Here is a 22,966-nt window from a genome sequence, read left to right on the forward strand (position 1 = left end):
CCCTGGTGGGGGTGTGGATAAGTTGATGCAGGGCATTGGAGTTTATGAATTCCAGAAAGTGTTGAGCTAAGGAGTTGGTACACGAGTAGTTTTCCCAGTTAATGGTGGGGTAGTTGAAGTCACCCATTATTAGGGTGTTTGGTTGAACCCTAATATTTTCCAGTACATCAAGAAAAGAGGAGAGGGAATCCTGGGGCATGGTGGGGGATCTGTAGCAAGCTACAATTTGGGTTGCAGTTTTGCCCAGAGTTAGTTGCACTTGGATAACCTCGGATGCATTATGCTGAGCAACTAGCCTGGAGGTGTGGATATCCTTAATGAATATGGCCACACTTCCACCTTTGGTGCGTCGGTCCAGGTTACATGGCCGAAAAGTGTGGTTTGAGTTATAGCCTGGTCGTGCAGGGGTGCTCTCTGGAGCCTTGAACCAGGTCTCAGTCACTGCACAGATATCAATGTTCTCCATTTTAAGGAGTGCCTTGAGTGAGTGCATTTTGAGATTTAAACTTCTAGCATTGAGTAGCATTACCCTCAGTTTTTGCTTGCCTGTTCCTGTTATGGTGGTGAATTTGTTATTTGAACCTAAAAAAGGCACTATAGGGGCAGCAAGAGCCTTAGCCAGTATCCGGAATCCTAGAGGCGACAGGTGCAGGCCATCTGTGGCAAAGCATCGTGGTCTGTCGACCATGTCATCCCAAGCAGACAGATACTGGATACCCTTAGAATGACACCAGAAGCTTAGCCAATTGTTGAAGTCAATCATTTTGTCCTTGTGCTGTGGTATCATTCTGGTCGATGGCAGAAAGCTACTCAGGGCTAGGGTCATACCTGCCTGGGCTACAAGATCGGAGAGCTCTTCCATATCTCTTTTCATGTAGTCCAGGGAGGTACGTCTCAGGTCATTCACACCAACATGGACAATGACAGAGCCATATTTGTACTTGTTGTAGAGTGACCTGAGTGCATGGGTTATGTGGCGGATCCTGGCACCCAACAGACAGCTGGCAGTAACCTTCTCCTTGTTTAGCCTGGTGAGTGTGACATCAGTGTACCTGACTATAGAGTCACCTATGACTAGTGTGACAGTATACTTTAAAGTATACTTTTCCTTAGAAAGCAGCAATCTTCGAATGTAGACAGTTTGGCTGAATTCTTCATTACCTGTAATGAACATTTGACACTAGAGAGGTTTCTGAAACCGAGATTATTACTGTGCACTTTGCATCATGCTCTCTAGCTTTGTATACTGAAAAATAATTGAAGTTACAAGACTTTAATCCAATTAACTACAGCATCCTTAAACACTGTTCACTTTTTTCCAAGTGACATAGCCTTTGTAAAAACATTTTACAGCATTTAATTCAACAACATCTGATGTACTGAAATGTCAACATTGTCCATAATTTAAATGTCAAGAAACTGGCAATCAGCAGACAATGAGGAAAGTGTAATATGTATAGTTAATGTGGAGGATGGCACTTGGAGAAGGCAGACAGACTAAAGATGTAGTACTCACTTACCTAAAGGCCAGGTATGTGCTACAAGATGATTCACTTCCCTAAAGGCCAGGTATGTGCTACAAGGTGATTCACTTCCCTAAAGGCCAGGTATGTGCTACAGGGTGATTCACTTCCCTAAAGTCCAGGTATGTGTTACAGGGTGATTCACTTCCCTAAAGGCCAGGTATGTGCTACAGGGTGATTCACTTCCCTAAAGGCCAGGTATGTGCTACACAGTGATTCACTTCCCTAAAGGCCAGGTATGCGCTACAGGATGATTCACTTCCCTAAAGACCAGGTATGCGCTACAGGATGATTCAATTCCCTAAAGGCCAGGTATGTGCTACAGGCTGATTCATTTACCTAAAGGCCAGGTATGTGCTACAGGATGATTCACTTCCCTAAAGGCCAGGTATGTGCTACAGGGTGATTCCCTTCCCTAAAGGCCAGGTATGCGCTACAGGGTGATTCACTTCCCTAAAGGCCAGGTATGCACTACAGGATGATTCACTTCCCTAAAGGCCAGGTATGTGCTACAGGGTGATTCATTTACCTAAAGGCCAGGTATGTGCTACAGGGTGATTCACTTACCTAAAGGCCAGGTACTACCTGGTGCTACAGGATGATTTGCCAGTGTTGGGTGGTCAGGGTGGTATGTTGAAGTATTACAGTGATATGTTCATCCTCTTCCCCAGAGTGAGATTATATCTTATGAGTATTGGTGTGCTTTAGCTTCAGTGTAGGGTTGCTGCCAGTATGTACATTTTTAATATGTACAACAAAAGGTGGTAATTTTTCAAAGTGAAAGCCGGATATGGCATCCTAGGTAAGTGCTGATTCTCTCCAATCCGGTGCTTTTCTTTTTATGACCAACAGCCAAATTTGTAATGCTGTGGTTAAGAAATGATCTACATCACATGACATGTTTATGTAGCATGGACTCAGCTCTAGCATTCAGTGTCATAAATGCAACATTTACATACGCATGATACAAATTAAAAATCAGAGTTTACATGCCAACCTCATTGGTGTAGAAGGGATAAAGCCATGACTACGACCCATGAGACCCAAGTTTGATTTGAAGTTTTGGTACCTGTTGGAGCTGGCATGGATATGGAGAGGAATGAAGAGGTGGAACCTGCCCACCAGTCATCTGGGTGAGATATGGGAGGGCATGCTCAGGCACACTCTTAATGGTATAACCACTGTTATAGAGAAGGTACATGTAGAAGGGCTGACTGTTAGAGGTCAGGGCATTGATTACATCACAGATGGAGGCATGGACAATACTCTATGAGCCCACTGCATCCTTCCTCTCAGACTATTATAATACTTGGATGGTAGGGCCTATAGAAAAATCCAGTCCTCTACTGCCTCATATGACAGCACCAACTCTTAGTCCATCTGGATCTCACCATGGAGAATAAATGGGTCACAACCTCTTACCCAATGGAACTGGAAGGGAGGAGCTAGATGGTAAAAGGAGGGAAAAACAGAATATATACAATACTCTAAAATCTTATAAGCTCGTATGTCAGAGTTGGATCACAGCCATGTTAAATTCAATGCAAACATAAGTGCAGACATTTACATTCATTCTGCATTTTATTCCATTATTTAATTGCAATAAGTACTTGGAATTATAGTTCAATGGAAGATATGTCAATGTCTGTTATTGGAAGACTTAGTTGTATCTTGTGAACCATTGTCCAAGATGTATAGAATCTTTCAGCAAAAAATTATAAGGTCATCTGAGAGTTTACAGGCACTGAAAAACTCATAATGCTGAAATAGATATATATTTTATTCTGCAGTACAATTAGTTTGGGGCATACTGTTCAACTGTCTAGAATTTTGTAAAATGTTCAGATTTTTACCTTATATTTTTGGTCTGTCCCACAAAAAAATGTGTGGTTTTCTGGCAAATCATTTGGGACTACAGTCAATAAATAATGACAAAGATTAGAGTGTCAGACTATCCACTTCCTAATTTTATAAAAGCCATATGTAAAATCTGTCCCTAACTATAGCCCTTTGCCCCTCCATTATTTTTGGCTTTGACCAGACTTTCTGAGCAAAGAAGATGAGAGGTATGGTTTGTGGTTTGTTAAAAAAGTCAAACTAGAATGTGAGGGGACATCCCATCCCTAATTTGTGGTTATGAAGGAGCTTGTCACATGAGTAAGTCCATTTTGATATAATGATCTGCATTGCAAAATGTCATTGACTGGCTGGTCAAAATATAAACCAATCTGTAACCCACACAAATAGTCAATATTTGTTAGTGCTTCCAGCCACATGTTGACCCATGTGTTGCTCCTGGAAATATATGATGCAAATCTTAAGTGTCAAAAACATTTCATTGTTATGAAGGTTTGAGCCTAAATTAAAAAAATGCTGATGTGCCTCGTGTTCTGCAGTTTATTTTATAAAACTGGTGAACAAATGTAATGTCATTTTTTCTATAAACAGTCATTTTAAAGCTTCATTGATTTATATCACTCACTATGTGGCACAGACCTGAATCAGAAATACAAATGTTGCTAACAACTTACTCAGAAGATGGGATTTGGCTCCCAAATCCCAGATCTTTGGATACCTTTTCCCTATTGCTTAAATGTATCTTGCAGATATTGAATACACTCTGGATGTAGCAGTTATACATTTCAGAAAAAAATAAAAACTAGTAACTCAACAACCTGCTATGTAAACAGCAAATGTTTCTTTTGGTAGATGGGAAGAATGGGGATATACATTGTTTCATTCCGAGTGGTTACATTTTTGCACATCCTTGCTGTCATACACTACATGTGTGGATAATTAGACCAACATAACATGTAATTACTGGCTTCATGCAGTGATAGCACCACTAAAAAGAGTAGGATTATGTTTATTTAACTTTATGTTCTTGCTTTGAATGACATCTGTTGCTGGTAGGCACACTTGTTTCTGTGTAGATACCAGCACCACTGCTGTAGTCTTGAATATCATTAGGGAAGATTTGTGAGGGTATGTTTCAGAAATGAAACGTAAAGTGCAAAGCTGGAAGTACACTCCGGCATGAACCCCATTACTTAATAAATTTTGTTTTGTCTTCTTTTTGCAGTGGCCTTTGCAAACAGTCAGGAATGGACATTGAGCCAATCAGTAGCCGAACTCAAAGTGGTAAGTGCCTATGCTGTTTTACTTCAACATATGGACTTAATGTTGTCATTTGGTAAAAAGCACTGCAACATATGTACTAAATGCTGTCATTTGGTAAAAAGCAAAGTTCTTTTAAGAGGGGGGTACTCTTAGAGGAAGTATTCTAAAGATTTAAGATAGTCATTAATGCATTTTAGTAATTCACCAGACTTTTAATATTTTCCACCATTTAAAAAATGTTTACTTCTCTGTAGCAGTTGTTGCATATTTTTACATGATTCTTTTCACCTAAAGACTTTGTCAAGACTGGGAACTTACATGGCTGCATTTATTGCCTGTCTGTGGCACAGGAAATTTACTGCTGAGAAATCTTTCTTGTTCTTCTAAAAGTCATCTTTGGAACAGGATCTGCAGTGGATTACTACAGTCTTTCTCTGACTGCAGTATCCCATGGCTATGGTGGCCTGATGGTTGGAACTCCACTTGTGAATATAGTATGCCTACTGTTAGAGTTGACTTCTGACTACAGAGCCCCTACTGTTGCATAGTATGACAATTTCTGAAGATCTCTGGCCTTTGAATGGTATCCATGTAACTCCATTTCAGTAACTGTTATTATTTATGTTTACTATTTGGTAACCAGGTAGATGAAATGGTCAGGAGATGATTTTCAGTCATGATCTGTGCACACACACAAATACAATAACATCAAAGTAAAGAAGTACAAAATTAGTGAACTGTACAGTTTCAATAAAATGTAGAGTACAAAATTACATTAATTAAATGATGCAACTGAATTGAATAAATTAGGAAGAACATGGGCATAGAACTTGAGACCACACTATTAAATTTGATTAACCATGCAAAAATGGTTCAGGAGAAAGAACGTCCAGGAAAGTGAACTGAAAAGAAGTGTTTAGCAGTAATAGGTAATACTTTTTAGTGAGTTGCTACACAAGAGGATAAGTAAAAGGAAAACTGAAGGGAGGCTTTTCATTTATCCAATATCCAAAAAACTTTTACAGGCTATTTCTTTATAAACATGCACAGAAAGAGACCTAATGAGCCGTGATAGAATTTCTTCTCATCTTGGTTCTCAAGGGAGTTTATTACAGACAGGTGGGCATGATCTTGAGATGCTCGTTTCACCAGTGCAGCTTTATATGGGCTATAGCCTCTGCTGATATTTTTAGTAACTCAGATGACAACTTGTCTGCAACCAAGGTGGTTAGTTTCAATTTTGGTAAATTTTTTTTTAATTGTTGAGGTGGGAACACTGTCAGATTTAATGAGCATCTTGGGGTTGTTGAATAGTGAAGGGTCACAAGGAGTTTTGCTCGGTTGGTGCCAAAATAGAGTTTACAAATAGTGTGTTGAATTGAGCTGAGTTGCTGTATTACCTGGGTGGCTAGTTGTTTTTTTTTGGGGGGGGGGGTTCAGGGGGTCAAAGCTGTTCCATGGTTGAGCAATGACTTTAAGACCTACAAGAATAGTTTGGGTTTATTTTGGTGAAAATTTTGTAGATCAGTAAAATACAGTTTCTTGTTACTAAGTATCTGTTTTTGTGAGGTTTTTGAGATGCCTATAATTTTGTAGGGTTGTTTGGGTTTTATTTTTTGTACATGCTTTCCAGGCAAGATCCCCTTTTGTCAAAAGTTGCTTGGTAGTCTTTGTTAACCAGGGGGCTGGGATAGACTTAATTCTGAATGAGGCTTGTTTTTTCCTTATGGTAAGGCAGAAATAGTTAAAGTTAATGATTAACTGCTCTGTCCAGTAATAAGATTTTTAGACAGCTCCAATTATATTGTTTTAGGGCTACTGTATTTATAGAACTGGCTTTATAGAACTGCCCCCAGCTGCTGTGTGTTCCTGGCCCAGCGTCCTGGCTAATCTCCCCAATCTGAGTACACTGCTCTAGGACACAGAAACTAACAACCTTAAGAACAAGGACCCTGTCCAAACTCCCTTCAATCTCCACAGTTGAGCAAACTATCCCTGTACTTTCTCAGTAAAGGGAGCATGAAACTCTCCAATCTCAGTACACTGCTCTAGGACACAGAAACTAACAACTTGAAGAACAAGGACCCTGTCCAAACTCCCTTCAATCTACACAGTTGAGCAACCTATCCCTGTACTTTCTCAGTAAAGGGAGCATGAAAGTATGTGTCTAAACAATCAGGGCCAGTATAGCCTGTAACTTATTATTAGATCTAGGTGGTTATAAAGTGCTAGCCAGGAAATCCAGCAGCTTTACTCCCTCTCCACTCTGTAACCAGTCTAATCGACTTTTTCCACCATTAAAAGACACTCGGAACCACTACTCCTTTTCTTGCATTAGGAACCTAAACTCCCTCCTTTTTTACCCTGCTTACAATAAACTAATTTGGGCCACCAGGTGGCAGACTTGTCCCTTCTAGGCCTTGAAGCCTTCTCCTGACCTGTACTACACCTTTGCTATATACTGTTTATCCACAAACTTGCTATTAAACTATAGCCCATAACATCTATTTATTTTTATGGTTAGCTCTCACACACCCTCCAAATAGCTCTATTATCTACTCTTTTAACTTTATTCCAGTATTTAGGGTTACCTACCTACTGTAATCCCTGCTTCAACTGATTGTTCTTTTCAGCTCCTTACCTCCCTTGTCTCTCTCTCTCTATTTAACCTATACCATCTCCTCCCCTTCCCCCACCTAACTAAGACTTTGACTCATCATTACTTCACTGTCCCCTCTCTCCACCCCTGTCTTCACATCATACTTCTACACACTGGTATTTTACCTATACATCTATCAGCCTATCCAATTTCTAGTAGCACTAGCCCCTCCTAGTTCTCAGCCCTCATCTCTCCTTCCCCCACCCTCCTACCTCACATCCTCCACTTTTCCCATATCTCCTTCCCCCACCCTCCTACCTCACATCCTCCATTTTTCCCATAAATACATGCTGTCCTGGGCTGCCATTTCCTTTATAGAATTGCCCCCAGCAGCTGTGTGTTCCTGGCCCAGCATCCTGGCTAATGTAAGTACTGAACTATTGCCTTATTGTTGAGTAGTGTGTACTGTTTAAGAAGGAAGTGAGGCTTTCATGGTAACATATGTTTAATTTTTTCTTTTGGTGTAAATTCATATATGAATACTTAACGTTTTACTACACTCCTTTGAGAGGTAGTTTTTAGGTGTCTCCCATTAATGGTGCATGTTTATTCTCCAATGTGTTAGAGTGCTAGCCTTAGCAGTGTAGCATTATTGTAATTCAAAGTGAGCTTCTGTAGAACTTTTGGTGTGTACACTAAGAGAATTCTATGTTAATGTAGAAAAACGACCAAAAACCAAGAAAAAAATCCAAAACAGCCTAGTAGAAGACCAAAAACCAAGAAAAAAATCTGCTGACATTTAAAAACAATAAACAACAAATATAAAACCCTTACTTGTAATTTGCATTTACGACCACTAGATGGTGTTTTTCATTCATAAAAAGTAATGATTTGCAATGAATTTGTGTCTCATTATCTTAAATAGAAAAGTCTTTTTTCAAATATAAAAGAAAAAATTTTCTTCCTGCACTCTATCAATTTTTGTGATATGAATATCAATTCTATATATCTTGGATATTTTATATTTTAAAAGTGTAATTTTTTATTAACAATATGTAAATTTGGGTCATTTATTTTTAATGATATGTGTTTTTAATATTCATGATAGGTAGTAACAGATTGGCTGTTTCTTGATGCACATCGACTGATTGGATACTTTTTGAAAAATAACAGTATTTATAATGCATATAATTTATTAATTTAGCATTATCTGATGAAGTCTTTGTCATTGGAGACGAAAACGCAATTTTGTCAAGAGCGTTAATCTGCAGTTTTTATATGTTCGTGTCTTACTTGGTGGAATTAAACAGTGGAACCTTTGCTGGTGTGTTTCCTGCCTTCTACTAGGCTGTTTTGAATTCTATGTTAATGGTACATGTTTATTCTCCAATGTGGTAGAGTGCTAGCCTTAGCAGTGTAGCATTATTGTAATTCAAAGTGAGCTTCTGTAGAACTTTTGGCGTGTATGCTAAGAGAATTCGATGTTAATGGTACATGTTTATTCTCCAATATGGTAGAGTGCTAGCCTTAGCAGTGTAGCATCACTGTACTTCAAAGTGAGCTTCTGTAGAACTTTTGATGTGTACGCTAAGAGACTTCTATGTTTCTTAAGCAAAACACTATTATCTGGTTGCTGTAGTTTACATAAATTTGACCAATACGCAATCCTGCTAACGTGGCACTGAGAAGCCGCATAAAGGGTATCTCACATCTCATTTTAAGAACAGTCTAAACCTAGGCTTCTGAAACTGCGCCATCCACGTGGAGAGTTCTTAGCGACCAACCCCACTTATGGGACTTGGAAGAACTAAATAGCTTCTAAACCTACGGTGCTCTACCTCTAAGAACCCCATTAGGAAGTACTTTATTACACTTTCTCTTCAATTTTGTTTTTATCATTTAAAGGAACTTGTTGTAATTTCCACCTTTTGTAAGACACCTCACTATATTCAGTATATCTGATATGGTACTACCTTAAGGTACACGTAGAGTTTGTACAGTTGTGCTCAGCCACAGCTGTTTTCCGCACTATTATTGTTTCCCTAACTCATGCTGCTCTAAACATAAGAGCCTTATTTAAACAGCATCTTATTAAATCTGGTCTCTGTATTGTTGACTTCACAATAAGACAAATTTGCTGTAACTTCCATGTACATTTAGAGAACGCAATAGCAGAGCGGTGTCGGGGCTGGGAAACCTGTGCAAAGTCATAATTTGACTCTTACTTACATCTTCACCACAGATTAGTGGAGTGTCTGGAAAGCCATAATGGAATACTCTAGCCAATATAGTTTAAAAGCAGACTAAAATAAATGAGGAGACATACTTGCCTACATTTAAGATTGCATCTAGAGTAATAGGTGCTTAGGGTAATCACTAACCACACCTCTGCTTGCTAATTTAATGTGAAACATATAAACGTGGCTGATTTTTACACAAGTAGCATTTGTAAATTTCAACAAGGATAAGAGGAATATGTGAGAATGCTAGGACTGCACCACCGCTAGTCAATATAGATAATAAAAGAAAACATGAACGGAGGGGCTAACACTAAACTTGAGCTTTGCCTTAGCTAAATATCCACAACTACAGCTTCTACATTAGAATTCAGGTTCGTCCTCAATGAATTAGTGTACCATTAGACATATTGACTTTAAGAATTACTAAGTGAATTTGTTTTACAGTACACTACCTGAAGGGTGTTCTTAAGTCTTAAACATTGATGTAAAAGCTGCACCACCTTAAAGCAGATGCCCCATATGAGTGGTCATTTAATGTAGTATTTTTAATGCTTGAATCTTTACTTTTCTTAACGCTCCCACATATTTACTACGTCCAAGGTCCCTGCATTAAGTTCGAGAAATCTACTTCCCTACAATGTCCACGTAAGGTTATTGTTTCAGGTCTATGATTAAAAACATTGGGAGTGCTGTAACAATTGTAAATGTTTTGGCAGATAGCATTCATTTAGGAATAATAGTATATGCTTATTTAAACATGCTATGCTTTTACAGTACTTATGTTCATTAAGCACATATAGGCTTAAATATATAGTTACTCTCTGCATTATTTATTTATATATATGAGCTGTTAATAAAAAGTGTGAACTACATTATTAATGTTAAGCTGTAGTTATAGTTATTGCTCTATAGTGTTAGCGCTAATGATAACTTTACAGCTATCATTGTTACCTAACTGGATATATACCTTGTAGCTTCCTATAGTCTTGTTCCTAGCCTAGTTAGAATAATAAGATTTGACCAGAATTTTGCTGACTTACTTTTGATAAGGACTTGCTATAATACTGATTAGAAAACTTGTAAGGAGTGATGCATCTTTCTAGACAACTTGAGAACTTGATAGCCTGAACTACATTTTTGTACAGTTTTACGTGATTATATGCATGTAATATTCTGTTTAATTACAATGCCTTTGATACTAAACTAAATATCTTCTTTCTACTATTTTTCTCTCTCTTTTCCTCTTAAAACAATACCAACTCTCCAGTCTGAGTACACTGCCCTAGGACACAGAAGCTAACAACCTGAAGAACAAGGACCCTGTCCAAACTCCCTTCAGTCTCCACAGTTGAGCAACCTATCCCTGTACTTTCTCAGTAAAGGGAGCATGAAAGTATGTGTCTAAACTATCACGGCCAGTATAGCCTATAACTTATTATTAGATCTAGGTGGTTATAAAGCGCTAGCCAGGAAAACCAGCAGCTTTACTCCTCCCCACTCTGTAACCAGTCTAATCTACTTTTTCCACCATTTAAAGACACTCGGAACCACTACTCCTTTTCTTGCATTAGGAACCTAAACTCCCTCCTTTTTTACCCTGCTTACAATAAATTAATTTGGGCCACCAGGTGGCAGACTTGTCCCTGCCAGGCCTTGAAGCCTTCTCCTGACCTGTACTACACCTTTGCTATATACTGTTTATCCACAGACCTGCTACTAAACTGTAGCCCATAACTTCTATTTATTTTTATGGTTAGCTCTCACACATCCTCCAAATAGCTCTATTATCTACTCTTTTAACTTTATTCCAGTATTTAGGGTTACCTACCTACTGTAATCCCTGCTTCAGCTGATTGTTCTTTTCAGCTCCTTACCTCTCTTGTCTCTACCCACTCCATTTGCCCTGCGGCCTCACTCCGCTTGCCTACCCTACCCCCTATTCCCACCCACTCCTACTGCTCTTAAGCTTATACATCCTCACCACACCCTCTTCCTCTCCAATCCAATCACAATAGTCATCTTGTTAACATTATACATACGCTTCTCTTTAATTACCCCTAGTATAACTCCTCCCATTTAAAGAACACCAGTAAGCTTTTTAGTCACTAAGCAAACACAACCTTTCCAAATCCAATTAAGGCTCCTAAGCATTGTCTTTCTCTTACGTTCTGTAACAGCAACCTACCTGCTAACCTCATATGAACAGTCAAAATATTTACAGCTGAACTTCCCTAATGCACAAACAAGTACTATACCTCTAATTAACTCCCCAGAACACATAAATATAACATCTTTACCTACCCATTTACCTGCTAAATATCACAGACTGACCCATATCAAATACAACTATCTAAAACCTAAATAAACCTCTTCACCATTACTTTAACCTCCACAGTCCCTTAAACAAACTATTATACCTTTCCTTACTAGATGGGGACATTCATCCTAACCCAGGACTAGGGCAAAAAACAAGCACAGAACCACAAATTCATGTTCCCGCTGCCCCAAATATCCCATCTAAATCTCCCAACTCACTCTATATAGCTTACCTCAATATTCACAGCATAAATAATAAAATTGCCCACCTCCATGCTCTCCTGGATGTTCATTCATTTGATATACTTTGTTTAACAGAAACATGGCTTGAAATTAATCCATCTAGGTACAACATCTTGAGACAAGACCGCAAAGTAAAAAAAAAAGGAGGGGGTGTTGCTATCCTCTATAAAGAAAGGCTACAAATATCTATACTAGATCTTGGTTCCTCTTCTGAAAACAATGCAGAAATCATTAGCACCAAACTTCAACTTATTCCTAGCAAATCCCTAAATATAATATGTATCTACTTGCCCCCTGGTAACAACACCATCACTCTGGAAGGTATCCTTGCTGAACTCTCAAAAAAATTCCCCAAGAGACAATAATTCTTGAAGACTTTAATATAGACTGGAAGGACTGCTTTACTGAATCACCAACCTCCCATATTAACCTTAATGGCTTCTCACAAACAATTAACTCCCCAACCAGAATTAAAAAACCCAATAACAAAGAATCCATCCTAGACTGAATTCTAATAAATAATCACCAACAACACTATAATGTAGGGACCCACCCTGACAGTGTAAGTGACCATTCTCTGACTTACATAATCAGGCAAATGTCTAGCTCACACAACCCAACCATATATAAAACAATAAGAAGCAACAGAAACTTTAACCCCAATAACTTCCAAGCTGAACTAAAAGAATGTGATTGGTCACCTATAAAATACCTCCCACTTGATGAAGCAACAAACTACTTTAACTCAAAATTCTTAAAAATCCTTAACCACCATGCACCAAAACTTTCCATCAAAATTAAATCTAAACCCGCCCCATGGCTTACAAAGAAAACCAGGCAGAAAATTCAACAGAGAAATAACGTTTGGGCACTATGGAGAACAACTAAAAGCCCCGTAGACCAACAATAATTCAGGCAAAAATGAAATGAGACTAAGAAAGCTATACTCGAAGATAAAAAAAATGTTTACTTCCACCTCCAACAGACAAACCAAAATAATCCTCAAAAGGTCTGGGCTAGCATAAACAGACTACTTCAACAAGGCCAATCCGCAACACCACCCCTGCTTTTAATACCTTCTTCATTGAGACCATCCAAACACTTGCTAGTCAACTAACAGCCGATAGCTCTGCCCTTCCAACCAATACTACTAACTCTCTCCCAACTCTAAACTTGCAACCTGTCCCAACTTCCCTCATCTGCAATCTCCTAACTAAACTAAAACCTACTACCCCCTCAGATGACCAGCTACCTGCTGAATACCTGCAAAACCAAAGTCATAGCTTATCCTGTATCATTCCTGATAAATAGAACCATACAAGAAAGCAGTATTCCCACCATCTGGAAAATCTCCTACATTATCCCCCTACACAAGGGTGGAAACTCCAGAGAATATTCTAACTATTGTCCCATAGCTCTACTTTCCCCATTAGCTAAAATAATGGAAAAGTGCATCCACAGGCAGTTACTAGACCACCTACTCCAGAACAATTTACTGGCCAAATCTCAACATGGCTTCAGGCCTTTCCACAGTACAACTGCACTCCTATCCTTCACTGACAACATCAATAAAAACCATAATAACAATCTTCTCTCTTCAGCACTTTACATCGACCTTTCAAAAGCATTCAACATGGTCAACCATCACTTACTTCTCAATATTCTAAAATCCTTCTCTCTGGACACAAAGACTATAAAATGGTTTCAGTCCTACCTTGATAATAGACAGCAGGCAGTGCTATGGGACAACAACCTCTCATCCCATCTCCCAGTTACCCTAGGTGTTCCTCAGGGCTCTATATTGGGCCCCCTCCTTTTCTCAATATTTATCAATGGCCTCAACCTAGCTATTCCTTTAACTAGCTCTGGACAATACGCAGATGATTCGACAATAATCTGCTCAGCTAAATCTCAATCCCAACTACAGACTCTAACTCAGACAATGTTCAATAAAACAGAAAATTAGTTTCTACAATGCTGCCTCCTCTTGAACCCCCCAAAAAACAAACTCCTCCTCTTCACTCATACCCGTAAATCACTCCCAATGAACTTTTCAGTCTTATCCAATAATGGTACACTCATATCTCTCGATCCAACAACTAAACTTCTAGGGGTAACCATTGATAACCTGAATTTTGAAACCCATGTCAACAATACTATAAAAACTGTCAACAGGAAACTAGGCTCCCTCTATAGGATAAAACCCTTTCTCTCCCCACTAGCCAGAACCACTATTGCCTATTCCCACCTTATCTCCACACTTCTTTGTACTTCTTCCATGTATACTAACTTATCAAAAAATAACCTTAACAAGCTAGCCAACGCTTATAATAGCTTTGCCAGATTTGCTACTGCTTCCTCCTTTAGGACCCATCACTGCCATAATCTGAAACAATTAGGCTGGTTAGAGCTTCTGAATCAGATTCACTTTAAACAACTCACCATTGTGCACAAAACCCTTTTCCAACCTACCAATACCCCAATACTTGCTAGTTTCATTACCCAATATAAGAACCTTTCAACTTTACGCTCATCTAATAAACTACTTGTATCAACATGTAAATCTAATAACATGGCAGGAGATGCTCTGTTCTCAAATGCAGTTGGAAAGTATTGGAACCAGCTCCCCCATAAACTTATATCACTGTCTTCATTTATACTTTTCAAACACAATCTGAAACTCTTATCTTAAAACCCATTGGTTATGTCCTTGTACAAATCCAGACTAATCTCATACTATATCCCCAAATACCCTCTATTAAGACCTAATTCCTGCTCCATCTGTGGTTTTAGGTCAAGACCTATCCTTGGCAAAAACATATCTTATCTTGATAGAGATAATTTAAATACCTAGTTAAATTCTTCTGCATACAATTCTAAAGCATCCTACCTAAGGCAGGCAACAAGTATTGTTTAAACTGTGAGCATTGCTGAACTGTTGAAACTTGAAGTATGCATTTGTTTAACAATTACTTTCTAGTTACTAATGAAGTCTTGTACATAAAGTCTAAAATATCTTATCTAATGTTTGTAACATGTTTTTTGTATAAACTGTGAAGATTCCTGAACTGTTTAAAATTTGTAGTATTTAACTGTACAACAACTAGTACCTGTATGTTAGTAGTCTAGTAGTCTCTTGGAGCTTATCTCCCCGGGACTCTGCTGAAAATGGGCATAAATCCAGTTAGACTATCCTGGTCAACAAATGTAAAATAAAATAAATAAATACTGTAAAGAGTTTGGGGTTGAAACTATGCAAGTTTCAGACTTGTTTGTATGTTACTTGTCTCTGAAAGTCTAGCCACTGTCTAATAGCATAGATGGGTAGATAGTCACTAATGCAATCTGGTAAACTTCTACTCCCATTGATGTTGTGAGGCTTGTTTGTAGAATTCCAATCCAGTATGGCTTCTTTACCTGTTTTCTTTTGTTTTGTTTTTGTGGCCTAAAATTTACATTTATTAGTTGTAAGAACCCAAATCAGTTTAGGTCAGGTGTGGTACTTGTTATTTGTTGCCAATCAATGTTTATATCACCTAAAATCATAGTCTCTTCATTTAGATTGTTGCGTATCCACTGCAGAAATTCATCAATAGTAGCTAGATTATTTCCTGAGGGACTGAAAATTCCTATTAGGCACATGGATTTGCTATTATTGAGTTTGAGGTGGGTTTTATAATGTTGGGGTATTCTGAGTGTGTTGGTTTAGTTCTAGAGTGTTCTTAAAATTACTGCTATTCCTCTTCCAATTTTTGTTAGTTTGTCTATTTGCATTGTGTTGAATCTAGGGGGTTAATTTTATTAGTTGTGTCTGTCCTTAGCTAGGTTTCAGTTGTAATAACTATGTCAGGGTTATAATGTGAGAGGCAGTGTGTGGAGGTATTGGGTTTTGTTACATATTCCTTAAAAGTTTATGTTTAGAAGAAAAAGATTTTGGTTGGTTTTGTGGATTGAGAAATGAATTGTATTGTTGTGAGATGGAGGGGTTGGTTTTGATTGAGTATTACTATGTGATCAAGGTTTTGTTGGATGTCACCACTTTAGAAAAGTTTAGTTGTAACATGCAGATATGAGCAGAAATATTTAGGCTTTTGTAGTGTATGTAGGTAGATGGATTGTGATGCCTTACTGGATTTTGTGTGTTTAAAGGTTTGTGTCTGTTTAGTAGTGAATGTAGAAACAGGTAGGGAGATATTGTTGAATAATGTGATATTGTAAATGATTAATGTGTTTGAGGGCTTGTGGGAGGGAAATTAAGAGTTAGTTTATGGGATTCTAAGGTTCTGATGTGTATGAATAGGATAAACATAGTTATGGTGGCTGCATAAGAAAGTTGTGCTCTAGAATGGCATATGAGATATGGTAGGTACTTCATAGCAGTGGAAAGACTTGGTGATATGGAGTAGGATTTGGGAATATGAATACAAATTTTTTAATGAGAATGTAATAGTTGTTGAATCATTCTAGTAGTGTATTTATTAGCTATGAAGTAGGTTTGTGAGGATAGGCTATAGCTGGCAATTAGTGGTGCGGGGGTGATGGAGGAGGATTTGGTGTATACCTAGACTTGGTAGAAGAAGGTATTAGTGGTATGTATTTTTAAAATGTGGATAGCAGTAAAAGCTTTAGTGATATATGGGGAGATAGGACAGGGACAGTAGGAGTGTAGGTAGCTTTTATAGGTGGTGGGGTTTTACTGGGGTTTGATTGGTTAAGGGATTGTGGTTTGTGCTAGATTAGTCTAAAGGAAGATACAGTAGGGTGGGTGGGAATTGTAGGTAGGGTAGGATAAAGGAGCAGGCTGAAATCCACATTGGGAAAACTTGCAGCTCCACAAACTATTAGAAATCTGCAGATTAATGCAGGTAAGGAGAAGAACACTATGCAGCCCTGAAGCTGTGTTTATACAGAGAAAAAGCTGGTTTTAAAATTACTATGGATATATGTGGGGGTGTTATTTATTATGTATTTTAAAAAGAGATAGAATGAAATATATATATATATATATATATATATATATATATATATATATATATATATATATATATATTTACAAGTGAATGTGAGATGACTTAAGCAGAGAGAAACCTTTGCTCAGTCCCTGTACCAGTCATTTACAGATTATACTGGGAATGAAAGGCTCGTCCACACTCTGCTACACTTTGCTGTGAAGGAAAGGTTAGTTTGCTGTTATTTTTTGTATTACTGTATTGCCTTTCTATATTTCCATCTCTAATTGATTCCTAAGTAGACTATTCTGTATCTGTAAAACCTAGCACTTGCTCCTACAGTACTTTCTCACCTTGATATAGCACTTTTATTATAGATAGTACCCCACCAGCCTGAAACCCCCTTCTCGATCACCCACATCCCCCGGAGTATTTTTTTAAGTTTTTGTCTATTCCTTCTAGCATGTCGAGGGATCAGTTGCTAGTGTCCTCTCCTGCTCAGCTGGTGAACCTGGGAATATTGAGGCAATGTTACAATTGCCTCATGTACACAGACAACCCTCTCCTTCTCCCACAAAACACAAATACATGCGAGAGATGCAACTATACAGCCAAACTGGAGGCTGAGCTCTCTCAACATAGGACTGGCAAGACCAGACAGGAGGAGAAGGTAACCACACACACCACATACCCAGTCTCACATAGTACTATCACAACTTCAAATCATACACATAAACACACAAAGACATACTCGGAGGCTCTGATCAAAAATCTACCAAAACAGCAGAGGCCACCAAAGCAGACACCCAAACAACTACCACCTCAGGACACAACACATGCAACACATAGACCACACAGTCAGTGTGCCAAATAGTCACAGGCCTTAAGGCCAAACACAATGCCAGACACACTCGTCATTGGTGACTCCATAGTCAGACACACTGACGTCCCGCTCACCAGATTGAGTAAGGAGAAGGTCACAGTAAGCTGCCTGTCGGGCACTAGAATCCGCCACATAGCGCAAGCACTCAGGTCTCTCAACAGCAGGTACAAGTACGACTCAGTCATTGTCCACGCTGGTGTAAACGACCTGAGACGTACCTCCTTGGACTACATGAAAAGAGACATTGAGGAGCTCTCTGATTATGTAGCCCAGGCAGGTATGACCCTGACCTTGAGCAGTATCCTACCTTCACCAAGAATAATGCCGCAATACAGAGATAAGATGATCAGCTTTAATAATTGGCTTAAACTCTGGTGTCATTCAAAGGGGATCCAATGTCTGTCTGCCTGGGATGACATGCTGGACAAGCCACGCTGCCCATGAGGCGGCTTGCACCTGTCACCCCTGGGCTTCCGGATATTGGCAAAGGCTTTTGCAACCCCTATAGTGCCTTTTTTAGGCAAGGCTCAAATTCTAAACCTACCACACTAGAACACAAAAAAGGAAAAAAACTAAGGGTAATGCTGCTCAATGCCAGAAGTCTCAACCTCAAGATGCACGCACTCGAGGCCCTTCTCAGTATGGAGAACATCGATGTCTGTGCTGTGACTGAAACCTGGTTCAAGGCTCCTGAGAGCACCCCAGCACTATCAGGTTTTACCTCATATCATGCGTTCCGGCCCCAAAATCCGGACAACACCAAGAAAGGAGGGGGGTGTCCATATTCATCAAGGACACCCACACCTCAAGGTTGGTGGCAACGCACGATGCATCGGAGACCATCCAGGTGCAATTAACCATAGGCAAGACTGCTCTGCAATTTGTAGCATGTTACAGGCCACCCTGTCAAACCCAGGAACCTCACATAGCTTTCCTGAAAACACTGGAGGGGATAAATGTGTCTCCAAACACCATCATACTAGGTGACTTCAACTACCCTAATATAGACTGGGATCACTACTCAAGCCCAAACACTCTAGCCCAAAGGTTCTTGGAGTTCATAAACTCAAATGCCATGGAACAACTAGTCACCATCCCCACAAGAGGTGAAAACATACTTGATCTCATCATCATGAACATGGGATCACAATGTTCAACACCGGAAGTATACCCCTCACTGGTGAGATCAGATCATAAACTAATCTCACTGGAGGTCCTCATCCCGCCCCCACCTGAGATAAAAAAGACCACAGTGAAGAACTTCTCAAAAGCCAACTTCACACTTCTAAAGACTAGTGTTGTCTCCTTTAAGGCCCCCGAGCCGGCGGAAAACATTACTCAAGCCGCTGAATCACTTACAAATGCTTTTACCAGCACCTACAGGACTGCATGGATCAGGCAATCCCAAACAAAACAAAGACTCTTTGTACCAAAGGCAAGCGTCCAGTCTGGTGGACCCCAGCCATAAACAAGCTCTACAACAAAAGGAGGAAGCTACTACAAGATAGAGCAAAATCCTTAAAAGGTAAGACACCTTTGATCATTATAAGTAAAAAACTAAGAGCTCTCATAAAATCATCCAAGGCAAATTTTGAGAGAAAAATCGCTAAGGACTCAAAAGACAATCATAAGGCCTTCTTTAGCTATGTTAGAAACCTGGGAGGAAACTCCAAGATATGCTCAGAATTAGCTCAAAATGATGTGAAAATTACTGAACCTACAGACATTGCCAACATACTGGCTGACAGGTTCAGTGCAAACGTCTCCCCCCCCCAAAAAGGAGAGATATCTATACCAGAGGATTGTAGCCCCCCAAACATCTCTAACGCCCAGGTGAGAACTGCTCTCTCCAAGGCGAAAAACACAGCATCCATGGGACCGGATGGTGTCCCCGGCTGTGTGCTCCACAAACTCAATGAGGAATTAAACCCGCAGTTAGGACAGCTGTTTAATCTTAGCCTCACCTCAGGATACGTACCCAAGGAGTGGCGCACGGCAACTGTGGTCCCACTTCACAAAGGCAGTGCCTCCACCGACCCTGGAAATTACCGTCCCATCAGCTTGACAAGCCTTGTCTGCAAAGCTATGGAGAGGATCATAATGGAACTCATAAATAAAGACATAGGGAACTTGCAGACTTTGGATCCAACCCAGTTTGGCTTTGTCAAAGGCAGATCATGCCTTTTAAACTTGGTTGACTTTTTCGAAACAGTCACCAAGGCCATTGATGAGGGAAAGGCAGTCCATACAGCCTACCTTGACCTGGCAAAGGCTTTTGACACTATACCCCACTCAGGTATCATTGAAAAACTCATCAGCTTAAATGTAAACCCATACATCACAAGATGGGTTGCAAACTGGCTAAGTGACAGAACCCACAGGGTCAGAGTTGCTGGCACCATGTCAGACTCAAAGCCTGTCACAAGTGGTGTCCCACAGGGCTCAGTCCTGGGCCCACTCTTGTTCGGCATCTACTTTTCAGAAGTACAAGCAAACACAGGAGGGTTATGGCTGACAAAGTTTGCAGATGACTGCAAACTGGGCACCATAGTCGAGAACACATCTGACACAGATATCCTTCATAAGGGTCTCACAGAAATGGATAACTGGTGCCAGAGCCATGGCCTAAAGTTAAACGCCAAGAAATGCATAGTCATACCCTTCGGGAAAAACAAGGTTACCCCTAGCTACCATATAGGTGGCAATCCACTGAGCACAGAAAAGGTTATCAGGGATCTGGGGACCCAGGTTGACAGTAAACTTTTGTTTGACACTCACGTTGCTAAAGTAGTTAGGAAGACCTTCTACATTGCCCACCTGATCATGAAGGGATTCACATCTAGATCAAGGGAGGTCATCGTCCCCCTGTACTCATCACTCATCAGACCAATGATTGAGTACAATGCCCCATTCGGAATGTATCTGACCCGACACCTGCAGCAGCTGGAAAGGCCCCAAAAGTTCCTCACCAAAAGGATAAAGGGTCTCAAAAATATGTCTTATGCTGCCCGACTGAAAGAACTCCAGCTCTATTCAGTCGCTTACCGCTTGCTCAGAGGTGACCTGTGCCTGACATACAAGGCCATGTCAAACCCAGATTTGATGAACATGCTTCACCTCAAAAAATCTAGATCCCTCAGAACTACAAGGGCGGGAGACTTAAACCTTGACACGGTTATTAATAGGACGTGCTGGAGGGACAGATTCATCACCCAGAGACTCCCTATGCTGTGGAACTAAATCCCGGTACATGTGAGGCAAAGCACCTCGCTGGCCTTGTTCAAAAGAAATCTTGACCAATGGATTGGAGATCACAGATATACCCCAGGGATTACCTCAGTGTCACTGCTTGACAGAGGCACAGCAAAATAATGGGCATAGTTTCCTTCAAACTAAAGGGGTGGCGAAAGCCACAAAACTCTGGGCTAGGCTTATAAATGCCCTTGGGCAGATAGCCTAGTATGAACCTATGAACCTATGAACATGCAAAGTGACCATACTGGGGATGGTATTAGTAAAATATCTTGAACAGTGGTAGGTATTAATATAGGGGGTTAGAGTACTCTAGTAGTGTGCACATTGTAAAACAAGTTGAGTTAAGCACTGGATAACTTATTCTTATAGACTATTGCAAGCACTTATGTATATGGGTCCACTTCATAATGTTGAGATTTTAGTCTCAAAGCTCTGAATACCGATGCTCAGAACTTTGAGATTGCGGAATCTCAAAACAGAAAAAAAACTAAAACTAAAACAGCAAAACATCAGGAATCACATTTTTGCAGGGGGGCAAACCCACCTACAGCCCCCACACCCCCTGGAACTTAAATATACCAACTCTGAGATCACACTACAGTGAAGAGAATGGTAAAGTTCCCTTTCTGCACTGTACAGCAATCTCCATTGACAGTTTTTGAGATTCTGCAATTTCAAAGTTCTGAATTTTGGTATTCAGAGTTTCAAGATTGTGAAATCTCGACATTACAGAGTGGACCCGTATATATTAAACATACTTTTTATGCAGTTCTTTGGTGAGTGTTCTTGATTGATGTTACTGAATTTTCCCATTAATGTTATATTTTCTGTTAGCTTCAAGATAAGTGGCAGCTCCTGTGGTACTTTGTAGTTAATTTTGAAAAAAATGAGGCAAATGCTGGAAGATAAAAGAGATAGTCATTTAGTATATAGACAGTGAGATAGGAGTATAAGTGGCACTTCATATGGGTGAATTTTTTCACACACAGAAAAATAGTCTGATATAAATCACTGCCAAAAGTACCACTGTTCCACTGAAAAAAACCCTTTGCCAGTAGTATGGAATGCCTATGGAAGGAATTCAGAGAAAGTGGAAAGGTTGGCAGGACAGGAGGGTGGCTTGCCTTTTTATTTTAGCCTATAGATGCAGACCACATGAGAGAAGGAGGAAGAGGAGATGCAGTAGAGGAAGCACCATTAATGTGTATTCTTCAACATGCAAAGGTCATATCCTAATGGACATGGTTTATCAAGTGAATATAACAGTTCTCATTCATAAATGCATATCCGAGGGTCAGAAACATCTGAAATCCATTATATCATGGACAAAATGTACTGAAAGCCCTTATAAAATACAGTCTTCACTACATATAGAATTCACTACATATAGAATGCACTTTATCAGCAAAATGCTTAATGGACTACGAATTTTGTAGCAAATATAGCTGCTGTGCTATTCTTTTTGAAATGCATTGGTCATTGCCATTGTTGTCAGCTTAACACCTTTAAATTGGTATTCCAAATAAATGCATGCATACAGTTACAAATCACTAGCTACTGTGCTGATGGACCTTGTAATTATTAATTAATATCTCAACACTGCAGAAAATCCTGCAGTTCTAGTTTTAAGCAGCCTAGATAGCTGCAGACATTAGTGGCAGAATTAAAACTTTAGAAAGTCTGTACTGCACTCAAAACAATACCAGCAAACTCCAGAAATGTTGGAAAAGTTGCAAAAAACTTAAGAGTGAGAAAATGCAAACAAGTTTTCTTTTAAGCAGCCAGGAAAAGGTATAAACATTATCAGCAGAAAAATAATGCTTTAGGAAAAACATATT

At 39.5% G+C, this 22,966-nt stretch overlaps 1 protein-coding gene across 2 annotated transcripts in view; it reads left to right on the top strand.

The window, feature by feature from the left end:
• The window catches only part of AGAP2 (ArfGAP with GTPase domain, ankyrin repeat and PH domain 2), an 823,589-nt gene that overhangs the window by 391,252 nt on the left and 409,371 nt on the right, over positions 1-22,966 (top strand). For both annotated transcript variants that reach the window (XM_044083585.1, XM_044083586.1), the window contains exon 2: positions 4,606-4,664. In XM_044083585.1, coding sequence (XP_043939520.1) covers positions 4,606-4,664 — 59 coding nt within the window. The remainder of the gene's footprint in view (positions 1-4,605; positions 4,665-22,966) is intronic.

The sequence above is a fragment of the Protopterus annectens genome, chromosome 9.part0 (assembly GCF_019279795.1).
Source record: "Protopterus annectens isolate FY-2018-M chromosome 9.part0, PAN1.0, whole genome shotgun sequence".
NCBI classification, from domain to species: Eukaryota; Metazoa; Chordata; order Ceratodontiformes; family Protopteridae; genus Protopterus; species Protopterus annectens.